The sequence below is a fragment of the Ostrea edulis genome, chromosome 4 (genome assembly GCF_947568905.1).
Source record: "Ostrea edulis chromosome 4, xbOstEdul1.1, whole genome shotgun sequence".
NCBI classification, from domain to species: Eukaryota; Metazoa; Mollusca; class Bivalvia; order Ostreida; family Ostreidae; genus Ostrea; species Ostrea edulis.
In genome coordinates this window covers 16,555,669-16,568,921 of record NC_079167.1, presented here as the reverse complement: position 1 = coordinate 16,568,921, position 13,253 = coordinate 16,555,669, and the positions used below count along the sequence as shown (strand labels likewise).

The 13,253-nt window shown below is 36.5% G+C and overlaps 1 protein-coding gene across 4 annotated transcripts; it reads right to left on the bottom strand.

Annotated features, from left to right (window-relative positions):
* Positions 1-2,113: 2,113 nt before the first annotated feature.
* Positions 2,114-5,498, bottom strand: LOC125668729 (scavenger receptor class F member 1-like). 4 transcript variants are annotated; one of them, XM_048903105.2, is made up of 5 exons: positions 5,289-5,498; positions 5,119-5,183; positions 4,306-4,434; positions 3,492-3,528; positions 2,114-3,122 (listed from the first exon to the last, which is right to left on the bottom strand). In XM_048903105.2, exons 3-5 carry the CDS (start codon positions 4,321-4,323, stop codon positions 2,308-2,310), a joined length of 870 nt encoding a protein of 289 aa, XP_048759062.2. In that variant the 5' UTR covers positions 4,324-4,434; positions 5,119-5,183; positions 5,289-5,498; the 3' UTR covers positions 2,114-2,307. The 4 variants fall into 4 exon arrangements, with proteins under 4 accessions (XP_048759062.2, XP_048759060.2, XP_056018065.1 ...); XM_048903103.2 differs by lacking the exon at positions 3,492-3,528 and having other exon boundaries at positions 5,289-5,495; XM_056162090.1 differs by having other exon boundaries at positions 2,745-3,528; positions 5,289-5,485.
* Positions 5,499-13,253: the final 7,755 nt, after the last annotated feature.

Genomic DNA, 13,253 nt, shown 5'->3' with positions numbered 1-13,253 from the left:
CACTTACTGGATCCATTAATCTTTGTAAGGGTTTTTATGTAGTTTAGGAATGCAGTGTAGGTACGGTAACTCATATACATTCGACCCATTGACTGGGATATTACATGTAAATGTGTCTAAAACTGAAGCATGGTTTTGAAGAATTTCGTCTTTTAAAAGGGCAGTTGGAGTATAAGTACGATTACCAAAAGTGGAATTAATGCCGAGTTCGTTTAAAATACAGTTGTAATAATGAGCCTTACAAAGACAATGTTGTTACACGCTTTATTGGTATTTCTTTTTTTATCTTCCTGGTTGTGTATATCTTTTTAGGGTTGGTTTTGCAAGGAAATGGATAGATTGACATCTGACCTATATGTTTTTTCAGTCACGCCATGCAATTCCTGTAGAATGGTTCGGAAGTGTATCATACATTTTCATTTCTGCACGGCCTTGAAAGAAAAACCTTTCTCTATCGTGTTATATTGGGATTTTGTTCCGTGAAATTTATGGTACTGGCAATTGTTTATATCCTATATGATCCAATTTTGTTCGAATCATATACTTCCTGTTTCGTGGATTCTGTTTTGTTGACGTTATCAAAATTTATATTCTTTATCAACAAAATTATGCTGAACTTCAGTACATCAAACAACTAATTAAAATGTTTGAAATATAGCGGTCTTTCTGATATAATTGTATATGATGTACAAATTATTGCTTCTACTGCAGAGCAAACTTTTGAATTTACCGAAGCAATTCGATGTGGTAACTTGGTTGCTGTTGAGAAGTTTAGTGAAGAAACTGACCATACACGAAACATGTTCCTGTATCGAATCAGTTGAGAGACATAATCACTATGTGCAAAAGATAAGGTAGCCGGGTACAGTTTCGCACTAAAGGCCCGGTCAACTTTTTTTAAAAATGGAAATACCCCATATTTGAAGTGATATTACATGTGTAAAATGTATACAATAATTTTAGGATACATGTCAAATGTAGCTGAATGCTGAATAAAAATGTTGATACACAACAAGTAGGTGTCACCATGATTCCTAGCATATAGATGGGTGCAAATACGAAACTAAGACACGTGGTCAGTTGCTGAAAAAATTCCTGTGAAAACATGCATGGTCCAGCAAAAGGTCTGTAACTGAGAGGGAAGGTGGGTGGCCCCATATGAAAGGAAGATTTTAAGAAGGGCAGACAGGGTTCTTGATTGTGCACAGTGTCTAAATTCCCATGTTTGGTACTGTGGTGGTGTGAGGGGGTGTGGATTAGCCCAAAGGAAAGAAAAGCAAAGCAAAAAGGGGCACCTGCTCAGAGCTTGTTTTGAGCGCCAGTATGTATAGATAACATGTAATTTAGGGTCATAATTCATTAACTACATCAATATGAAATACAAGTATTGACATAAAAGGGAAATATGATTTTTCATTAGTCTGTCATGATCTGACTTCGAGAACAAGCGAGTAGAAATGAATGGACCCACGGGTGATGGAGAAAGGAACGAAGCGTAAAAAGTACCGCACATCACGAGCATGATGTGGTCCGACATTGTCATTCATTAACAATGGCTTTGGTCGAAGGGGATGATTGTCAAAATGAGGCACAGCTGTTGCAACCAGAATGTCTCTTTGGTAATTTTGTGCATTAAAGTTGTTCGTAACTTCGAGAAGATCCAGCTTACGCTCGTAGGAACACCATATCTGATCCACCATCAAACGGAATGATCTCTACAATATTTCGTTCAGCATATATACAGTGTTATGTTGCCGCCATTCACGCATTCGTCCATCTGTGATGTCAACAGGGGTGCTTACCTCTCTTAGGCACCTGGTTTCGTTTGTGGTGTTTTCAAGGGTCCGTGTTTGTACTACTCTTTTGTATTCTTTATGGAATTGATTATCCTTCGTTATCTTCACTTCTCATGTAGCAAAAAGCGACTCTCGTCCGACCAATGGACTTTCCTCCAAAGGTACACGTACAACCAGAAGCATAAACGACCTTACATAATAATAATAATGTGCGGCATTTATATAGCACATTATATAATTGTAATTACTCTAAGCGCTTTAACAATGTAAAATGTAAAACATGATAAGATTAATCAGAGCATAAAATATAACGTGTAAATAAAATTAAACAATTTGAACATTACGAGTTCATGCGACAAACCAGCCTTTACTTTGAAAAAGAATATATTACAAAATATGGTTATGAGATTTCCTAAAAAGATATGTTTTGAGGTTTGTCTTAAAACTTTTGACAGTGCCACACGAACGGATGTCTATCGGTAAACTGTTCTATAGTGTGGCAGCTGTTACATCAAACCTTCGATCTCCATAGGTCTTTGTACGAACGCGGGGTTTTTCTAGCAATCGTGAATTGCATGAACGCAGAGATCGTTTTGGTTCGTACACAGTGATGAGGTCGCTGATATAGGCCGGTGCCAATCCGTTTAGTGCCTTGTATGTGTAGTAAATTCTTGTATTCAACACGGGAATTAACTGGAAGCCAGTGCAAGGACACAAGCACCGGTGATATATGGTCATGCTTCCTGACCCGGGCAACAAGTCGATCTGCTGAGTTTTGGATTCTCTGTAGCCTGCTCAGATCTGTTTGGGGTAGCCCTTTAAATAGTGCATTTTCATAGTCTAAGCGTGATAACACAAGAGAACATACAAGTGTCTTGCAGGCGTCATCATTGATGAAAGAACGAATCCGTGCAATATTCCGTAGATGATAATAACAAGAACGAGAGATGTAACTAATATGATTTTTAAAAGAAAGTACACTGTCGAAGAAAGCACCAAGGTTTCGAACACAGTCCGAGTTGGAAACAATGGTATTTCCAAAAGACAGTTGAAAAGATGGTGAAACGTTTGAATGTTTCAAAGTAAACACTATAAATTCAGTTTTTTCTTCGTTTAATTTCAGCAGGTTGACGTTCATCCAAGACTTTATATCTGCTAAGCATTCATGTAGCCGCGATGTGATAGCATTCCATGTATCTGTAGGTTTAAAAACTAAGTATGCCTGGGTATCGTCAGCATAGCAATGATACATGATATGATGTCTGCGGCAGATTTCACCAATCGGTTTTGCAAACATTGCATAAAGTCCTGGTCCCAGAACTGACCCTTGAAGAAGTATTAACATGTACGTTAATTTCGTCATTCTGTAGGGTTCATTTAAAAAACAATGAATCCTGTTCACAAATGACTACAGTTCATAGAGGAATCCCTGCACGGAAACTGTTATTAATGCTTAAATGAACATTAACCGCCAAAAAATGATATAAATTTCAAGACTTAACCTGAAATTACCCAATCGTAAGACACGCAATGAATGGCTAAAATATCAAACATCTCTTCGTAAGTTATGACAGTCTTATTAAAACCAGCACCCACCCCTCTTCTCCTTATACTTTTCTGACTAGTGTAAGGAGGAGGGTGGTTTTAATCCGGCTAACGTTATCAAAAAGATAAATGACAAAGGAGTGTGCTCACCTGACTTATTCAGATTCTTTGTGCCCAGGTCTACATTCTGAATGTATGAATTATTACGCTTGTATCAATAATAATGGGACGATTTTGAATAACAATTATAAAACAAGACCGTCCAAAGACTGCAAGTATTCACAGAGGTTTTCCAATAGACTGTTCTTGTACATGGATTGCTTCCCCTCTGATAAGTTTGTGCAATGAATAATGAATATCAGCTGTTCGTACGATATGACAGTCTTTTTAAAATCGCACCCCTCCCTTTTCTCCTTACACTTTTCTGACGAGTGTAAGGAGAAGAGGTGGTTTTAATCAGGCTAACGTTATCAAAAAGATCAATGACAAATGAGTGTGTTCACCTGACCTATTCAGATGTTTGATCGTCCTCTTCACCGTGAAAATAATAAGGTATATATTGATATTAATACTAGTATATCAGCCTAATATACATAAGGCACACATAGCTACATAATGCACAAACGTTTTAAGACTTAAACATGTCTATATAGAAATACTACGTTTTAGATATTTGAATTACCTAAATGAATTCCAATACGTTTCTTTGAGTCTGTCAATGTAAAAGTATGTAGAAACATGGTTTACACCGATTAAGGACACTTGCCACGAATGAAAAAAGTAGGATACATTGGTGATATATATTCTTATCAGTTCCAAAAATATTAGGACTAATTGTATATATTTTCTTTGATTGCGATCCCAGTCCCGACAGACCTAAGTCGTTAAAACAGGTAGTGACAGTTCCATCGCCAAACGTTCGGCATCAGGTGTGAATTAACTTCAATAGCAAGTAAAAGTTTACCTCGACATCCAGCCTCATGATGGCACAGTTCACGTGGACAGCCGGAACAGTTGCCACTGCATTCCTTGCCAAATGTTGGATATTCACAGATCTGTGAACAATTTGTACCAAAGAGTCCAGGTCTGCATTCTGAATGTATGAATTATTACGCTTGTATCAATAATAATGGGACGATTTTAAATAATAATTATAAAACAAGACCGTTCAAAGACTGCAAGTATTCACAGAGGTTCTCCAATAGACCGTTCTTGTACATGGATTGCTTCCCCCTCTGATCAGTTTTTGCAATGAATATTGAATAAAATTCACGATATATCTTTCTATGTGAAGGAAGATTCTAGAGACGTCTGTAAGAGATGATTGTTTAACGTTGAAAGATGTCTATTTTACATCGATAAAGACATTTCTCTACGCTTAAGAGATATCACTCAAAGTGTATGTCGTTCGTTAGGCCGTTCTTGGCACACTGATTTTGACAAAGGATTACTCAGTTTACCTGATCAAGACATAGGGGTCACGGTGCATGTGTAACCGGTCGACAGGGGATGCTTACTCCTCCCAGGCAACTGATCCCACATCTGGTATATCCAGGGATCCGTATTTGCCAAACTCTTTGTTTTGTATTCCTTATAGGAGTTATGAGATTGATCACTGTTCGTTATCTTCACCTTTCATGTCTTTTTAAATAAATAATAAAACGGATTGTCATAAAAGTGGGTTACTGGTGTATCAAAGGAACACCATGCTGGTTATTGGACGTGGCTTACAGGTACATGCATATTGAAGCGTACATGTATATGGACGTAAACTTACTTGTACAATTTCCAGTAGAGATGTTTAGCATGTATCCTTCACAGCATTGTATTTCGTCTGATATGCTGCGAAAGTAATCAATTTACCTGTCAACTTTTGATTGGAATCAAAACTAATATATCTTATAATTATCATAATTAAAGATTTATCCGTATATAACTTTAACTTACCTGCCACATGTATCTTTTGCTTGTAAGAGGCTCGATAACTCAAAAATCACAAAACAACGAATCCCGTAAAGTCTCATTTTTTTCTCATGCACTGTACATGTCACAGTTGTTTCATATATATATCCTCTCCTGTGACTTCCTTGTGTATTTTTTTTTTTATGTTAGATTGATTCTTTATTCCAAATGAGAGCAACAGACATGATTATTACACTTACACATAAGTACATACACATTGCGTTTAAAGTACAATTTACAAGATAGCATTCCATCATGACACTGGTTTGGCTTGATTTAATAATATGGAAGGTTGGATAAGTACTTCATATATGTAACGATAACAAGAACTGAATTAGTACCACCGTGTATCCTAATGCAAAGCAGGAAAACTTTGTCATATTGTTTGATGGGAAGAAAATTAAAATCAATGGCCTCAAGGGCTTCAGAGTCGACTCGTCAACGATTTCAAACAAGGGGTGTGGGATATATCTAACTAATTTAGGCCCAAAGAGGAGCATTAGGATGAACAAAGTCCCAAATCACAGACACATATGACAAAGGAAAGCAAAGACAATTACAGAGGGTTAGCCTTCAGCTGTATATATACAGCACCGTCTTATAAGCTTTATTTGTGAATCTTAAAAGCATGGTAAAACAAAATGTACATGCATGAGTGTTGTGCTTAACTAAATATCTATGGAATTTCAACGTACGTCACAAATACATCGGCTTGAGTAATTTACCCATAAAAGATTCAAATGTTGGGTGAACATAAGTTTAAGATCAAAGGTCACTATCCATGGTACCCAACACATCTGCATGAGATGATCACTTATCGATACATACGAAATATCAAAAGCCAAAACAGTAACAGTTCGGACAAAATTTGTAGCAGGTATCGATACAAATTATTCTCTTGAAGTCTTCAAATATCTTAATCGCCTCTTCCTTCGTTCTGTTTACATTAAGTATTCCCGCAAAAATGTACCACGTGCATATGTAACATTCGTTGTTTATTTATTTAAACATAGCAAATATAGAACTCGTTAATTCACTCAGATATATTTTCGTCAGAATTCTGCTAGAATATTTTTTCAAGAATCGCCATATCATTTATTTTCACGTAAAGTTAAATGCAATACATTGAAGTCCTTATTCATCTAACCGAAGTTCTAACCACCCCTCCTTATATTCATGCGCGATTAAAAATATCATTATTTCGATAGACTTCATAAGTCTTTCAACATTTCTGTTTGGATAAAATTTGAATACATCACAAACAATGTGTGCGTGCCATTGACATTATTAAGAATTGTAAGTCCACGGCAATGATTTTCTTCTCCCAAACATACACTGCCAGTCAAACTATATTTAGTGGCGTATGAGCTAGGGTGGTAGTGAAGCGGTGAATCCGCAAGACGGACCTGATGCTACGCGAGTCAATAATCATAATAATTCCTGCATTGCTAAAGATACCACGTGACGATGCAAGAGACTAATTATTACAATGCATCAAAACTATTTGTAATTAAAGCAATACAAGCTGTAACTGACGATAAATATATTGAAAAATAAAAAAAACAAATATTTAACATATTTGTGATTAAATGCATGCAACTTAATAGAATCAGAGTGAATCTGAAGCAATAAATATGTTAAATCAGCAGAAAATGTCGCTTCATGAATCATTGTCATCCTTTCAGTAATTCCTGCTCGTAATCTCCGATGTGCATTGACCTCGGAGGTCACCAGTTCGGAAAAAAGCGAAAGAGAGGCTCTGAGCAGTTGTCAGATTTTTAACATGCCAATTCCATAGAAAATTCACTATCAACATTTCATTTGAGTTGTACATTTGCATGTTTTTACTTTTTTTTTTTTTTTTTTTTTTACACTTATAGTACTTCTTATCATTCATGAAACGATGTAATATTTTAAACAAACGAAACGTGTAGTTACTCACGTCAGTTTCCAACTTTGTATATGACGTCGGTCTCAGCAACCCGATTATGTTCGGCAATCATCGTTCCCATGTCCGTGTATATACGACACAATGGCGGTTTATACGAAACACTCATTGTAGGTATGCTCTCAAAATATCCCCTTGGTTATTTCGCTAAATTTTTCTTCAGATCAGTTATACCGATAAGAGTTAATTGATGCATAATTAAATAGTTGAAAAAATACCGTCAGTTACAGCTTGTATTGCTTTAGCATACATACATTGAACGCATAAACAGTAATAGTAGATATACATTAAGCCCTCACCCTTTCCTTTTATATAATTGAATTAGCTATGTACATTTAATGGCTTGTCTAGCTAGTTCATATGTACATCATGATTAAGTTTATACAGTATTCTTAAATATCTAGTATATTATTTGAAGATCGCTGAATTGTCTATGTATAAAAAGGGAAAGATAACGAATAGTGATCAATCTCATAACTCCTATAAGCAATACATAATAGAGAGGTGAGCAAACACGGATCCCTGGATATACCAAAGGTGGGGTCAGATGCCTAGGAGGAGTAAGCATTCCCTGTCGACCGGTCACACCCGCAGTCTGTAGTCAAAATCAGTGTGTTAAGAACGGCCGGATAATCGGTCAGACAGCATTTGATCCATTATAGGTTGTATTGGCCAACTAGATCATTATCATGAATATAGAATTGCGAGATGCTGACTGTAAACGAGACTGTTGAAACACCTACAACATCAACTTGTTTGTCAGTAGCCTGCCTCGATTTAAAAACTAACCATACGTAGAACATATCATTCTTCGGTATCGAATCAGTTGAGAGAGATAAACACCATAAGCAGGTGATAATGGAATATTGCTACATAAATGTGGGAACTTGACGATGGAGAAGCTGAAATCATCCCGTTTGCCATAAAGTATATTGTTAGTTTTCTGTTGATATTTATTCTCAATAGAATAAATATGTGTGAAGCAGATGTGGGGGACTCTGTGGTGTCTTTTATTTCGAGTTCACAGGGATATATCGACATATGAACGAAAATGATGTTGATAAATAAAACGTCGTCGATATATCTAAATGTCGAATTGAAAGTCACAACTAGAGATTTTATTCTTCTCACGAGAAGTTTTTGAATAAATTCTACTTCATAAGAATATGAAAACAAGTTACCTAACAAAGGAGCACAATTCGTGTACATGGAAATTCAAACAGACTGTTGGAAGACCTGTTCACCAAAGACTACGAAGATATTGTCAATGAGGAACTCCATCCCATTTTTCAAATCAACTTCAGAGTGATGTTCAACAAAGTAATTTTTAGGATGACTGATCACTAGATATGAATATTTCCTATTTCCATTTTTGTTGTAGAACCAACTGTCGTATGATGTCAAAAAGTATAGTCTTTAATTTATCGTAAGGAATGCGCGTGTAAAGTGTTAATAAGCTTTACGTTTTAATGTTGATGATTTGAAAAAAGTTTTGCTATTTCAAATTCACTAAAAGTTCTTCATTATTTTTTTTAGAATCCACATTTGTTCTGGCATATGTTGTGGTACAGTACGTTTCAGGTTTCTCCTTCATAGATGTTGATATTTTCGTGAGGAGCAAAGGTAGGGGTTTGGTAAAAGATTTACTGGATCCAGCAATGTATCTTTGTTAGTAAGGATTTTTGTAAAGTTTAGGAATCCAGTATTGTTACAGCAACCCATATTCATCCATTCCATTGACTGAGATATTTGATGTGTATAAAACTGAAGCATGATTTTGAAGATTTCATCTTTTGAGAGGACAGTTGGAATATAAATACGATTACCAAATATGGAATTAATGCCAAGTTCGTTTCAAATATTGATTGAATATTGTTTAACGTCCCTTTTGAGAATCTTTCACTCATATGAAGACATCACCAATGCCGGTGAAGGGCTGCAAAATTTAGGCCTATACTCAGCATTTATGACCATTGAGCAGGGGAATCTTTATCGTGCCACACCTGCTCTGACACGATACCTCGGTTTTGGGGATCTCATCCGAAGGACCGTCCCATTTAGTCGCCTCATATGACAAGCAATGGGTATTAACAACCTATTTTAACCCGGATCCCCACGGGGTTTGTTTAAAATACAGTTGTAATAATGAGCTTTACAAACAAAGACAATGTTGTTACAACCTTTGTCAGCTGGAACCAAAACTTATTCCTCATGTAACCTCTCTCTTTATTTTATCACTTCTGGTTTACCAAACACAGATGGATAGATGGTACGTACTTTTGTTTTGATGTGTCTAATGCAGGATTTTGATATTCCAATTATACTTTTAATCGATTCTGACAAGGTATCAAATTCTTTTTCATATTTAGCCCATCGTCTGGCACAATCTTCAACAAAATTCATAATAGAGATGACGTTCTGTCGCCAACTGAAAGACCGGAATTCTCTTAATTTAGAACCTTTTAAACTTAGTGATTTCAGGTCCTCGTTTCCAACTATATCAACATCACCCATAATGACATGTCCTGCTGGAATATAGTTGAAAGAAGACGAAGAACACGTAGGTGGATATAAGTACTAGTATAAGATGATTTATATCTAGGCATAGTAAAATTTGTTTGTAATTAAAAGTTTGGATGCAATAGTAGAAATATATTTGTAGGAAACACAGGGTGTAGACTTGAACTATGTTGGAATACAAGACTGAACTTTCTTAAGACGAAGAATGTTGCTTCTGTTGACGGCATATATTCCTTTGTTAGTAAATTTGAGTTGGAGGAATTTGTGACATGATTCGAAAGGAATGTCATCCATAACCCGCAGTGGTTTAAGAGCCTGTGATGGACAACATCCATAATCATAGAATTCAGTCTGTATTCTGTTGTTGAAAAATCGATAAGTACTGTGATCTAGATTTAATCTATTCCAAATAACTTTAAATGGCCGACAGCCTCAGATGAAGTACATGTATATAAAACGAATTTCAATGTTTCTTTGAATCTGTTAACGTGGAAATATATAAAAATATACTCTGCTGGTGGACTGTTAGTCCCCGAGGGTCTCTACAGCCCAGTAGCTAAATACTTCGTTACTAGCTTGAAAATACGGATGTATATTTAATTGCTGTTATAAAATTTAGAAATTCATTTCAAAATTAAGGATTATCTCCCTCATGCATAGCTCTTATCCTTGGACGAATTTGGCTCCACTTTTTTGGCACACTGTTTTTGGCTATATTTAGCTCTAAAACTTCATAGTTATTTCGGATTTCAAACATTTCGGTTGAGCATCACTGAAGAGACATTTATTTGTCGAAATGCGCATCTGGTGCATCAAAATTGGTACCGTATAAGTTTTACATACACAGAGTAGGGTCACTTGATTGGATACACGAGTTGATATATATTTCTGGTTTACCCGTGTTGTAACTAGTACTGTGGTATATGTATTAAATTCCGAAAATATTAGGAACTTGTGCATTTTCTGTGATGTTAAAAAATTTCGATTATTGTTCCTCCCTACATAACTCCATATCCGCTGTATTAAACTTATTGAAAAATCGTAGGCAAAAATTTCAAAATTCCACGCTGAGAAATTGATTCGTTTTACTTGCATTCACATGGGAAAAGGTATTGCAACTCCAAAGTTACTAATCGCAATGTAGTCTATATCTTTGTTTATCTGTATTCAATTGTCTATTGTCCACTCTGTTGGCCGAGATTCGCCCACGTGACTCTTGTACCTGTACTCACTTTCAACAGAATTGTGAGTTTGGTACACACTGCTTTAGCTCTTTATCTAACCTGAACAGTTTCACAAATTAGATTTACTTTCCTTGCACATCGAAATTATGGATCCTCCGCAAGTCTCAGATGCAATACGATGGCACATTATTAGAATGTATCATTGAGACAAACTGGTCATCAAGTGGGTTATCACCATTTTACCATCTGTAGATTTGTCAGAAAGTACCAGTTAACAAATAACGTCAAAGATCACGCAAGATCTGGAGGTCCCTCGTAAAACAGCTGTTCGGAATGACAATGAACAAGATCTGGAGGTCCCTCGTAAAACAGCTGTTCGGAATGACAATGAACAAGATCTGGAGGTCCCTCGTAAAACATTTGCTTACACACAACCACAAAGCAGCAAGTATGGGATGGTGTCAAGCTCGCCAACGTTAAAACCTAACCTCTTGGAGGAAAAAAGTCCATTTGTCGGACGAGTCTTTTTTGCTTCATATCACAGATGGACAAATACGTGGATGGCAGCAATCTAGTACTACATATGCTGAACGAAATATTGTACAGATGATCCCTTTTGGTGGTGGATCGGGCTGTATTTTCTGTAGTGAAATAAAACGGATTGTCATAACAGTAGGTTACTGGTATGTTAAAACACCATGTGGCTTATTAGTATATATTGAAGCAACATATAATGCTAGTCAGTACGTGAATCTGGGCGTGGCTTATTTGTACAATATCCAGTAGCAACATTTAGCGTTTATCCTTCACGCTCATGCTATGCTGCAAATGTAATCATTTTGATTGATTCTAATCCGATGAATATATCCTAACTATATATTAAAGATTTATCAGTATGTAGCGGTCAGCCGGATTCGAATGATTGAATATTGTTTAACGTCCCTCTCGAGAATATTTCACTCATATGGAGACGTCACCATTGCCGGTGAAGGGCTGCAAAATTTGGGCCTATGCTCGGCGCATGTGGCCTTTGAACAGGGAAGGATCTTTATCATGCCACACCTGCTGTGACACGAGACCTCGGTTTTTGCGGTCTCATCCGAAGGACCGCCCCATTTAGTCGCCTTTTACGACAAGCAAGGGGCACTGAGGACCTATTCTAACCCGGATCCCCACGGGACCAGCCGGATTCGATCCCCGGTGGTCAGTTAGCTCAGTTGGTAGAGCACCTGACTAGATATTCAGGGGGCCCTGGTTCAAATCCCTGTCTGGTCCGTTGCATTTTCTCCCTTCCTATTATATGTACATAACTCATTTAGCACACGTATCTCAAAAAGTCTGCATGAAACGATGAATCCTTAAAAATATCATATTCTCCATGTATGTCAGTTTTTCAATTGATTTTGATTGTAAACTTACCTTCTTATATATATCTTATAAATATAAGATTAATATATGAATATATTAGATTTTAATAATTTCTGCATAACTGTTTGCTATGGAAAGCCAAAGTCTGTCCTATTCATAAGAAAAACAGCTGTCTAGACAAGGGAAATTATAGACCGGTCAGTGTTTTGTCAGCCATCTCAAAGCTCTTTGAAAGAGCCATCCATATACAGCTTTCTGAATATTTTGAATCTATATTTCATCCTTTCCTTGCTGCTTTTAGAACTGGGTATGGATGTCAGTCCACCTTACTTAGGATCATGGAAGACTGGAAGAGAGCCTTGGATGAGAATAAGTATGTAGCCGCAATTCTTATGGATCTCTCTAAGGCTTTCGTCTGTCTCCCCCATGATTTGCTTCTCTTAAAACTTTAACACTACGGTCTTGGAAATGAAGCCTTAAGTCTTATGGAAAGTTATCTCAGTGAAAGATATCAATATGTGAAAATCGGGGAGTTTTCTAGTTCATTTCAACCAGTTTTCAAGGGCGTTCCTCAGGGCTCGATACTTGGACCAATACTGTTTAATGTCTTTATAAATGATATTTTCGGCTTTGTCTCTGACTCTTCCATTTATAATCATGCTGATGACAACAGTTTCTTACTCTCATGAAAAAGCAGATATATTAAAGACCACATTGGAAAATGATAGCGTATCCCCTTTAAACTGGTTCAATTGCAACAAAATGAAGGCAAACCCTGATAAATTCCAGATGGAAAGAAGAGCAAAGATTTAGAATTAACTTTTGATTTAGGAGAAACTACTCTATGCAGTGAATCGGAGGTTAAACTATTAGGGGTGACCATAGATTATCAATTAAATTTCAATCCCATATTACTGACATCTGTAGGAA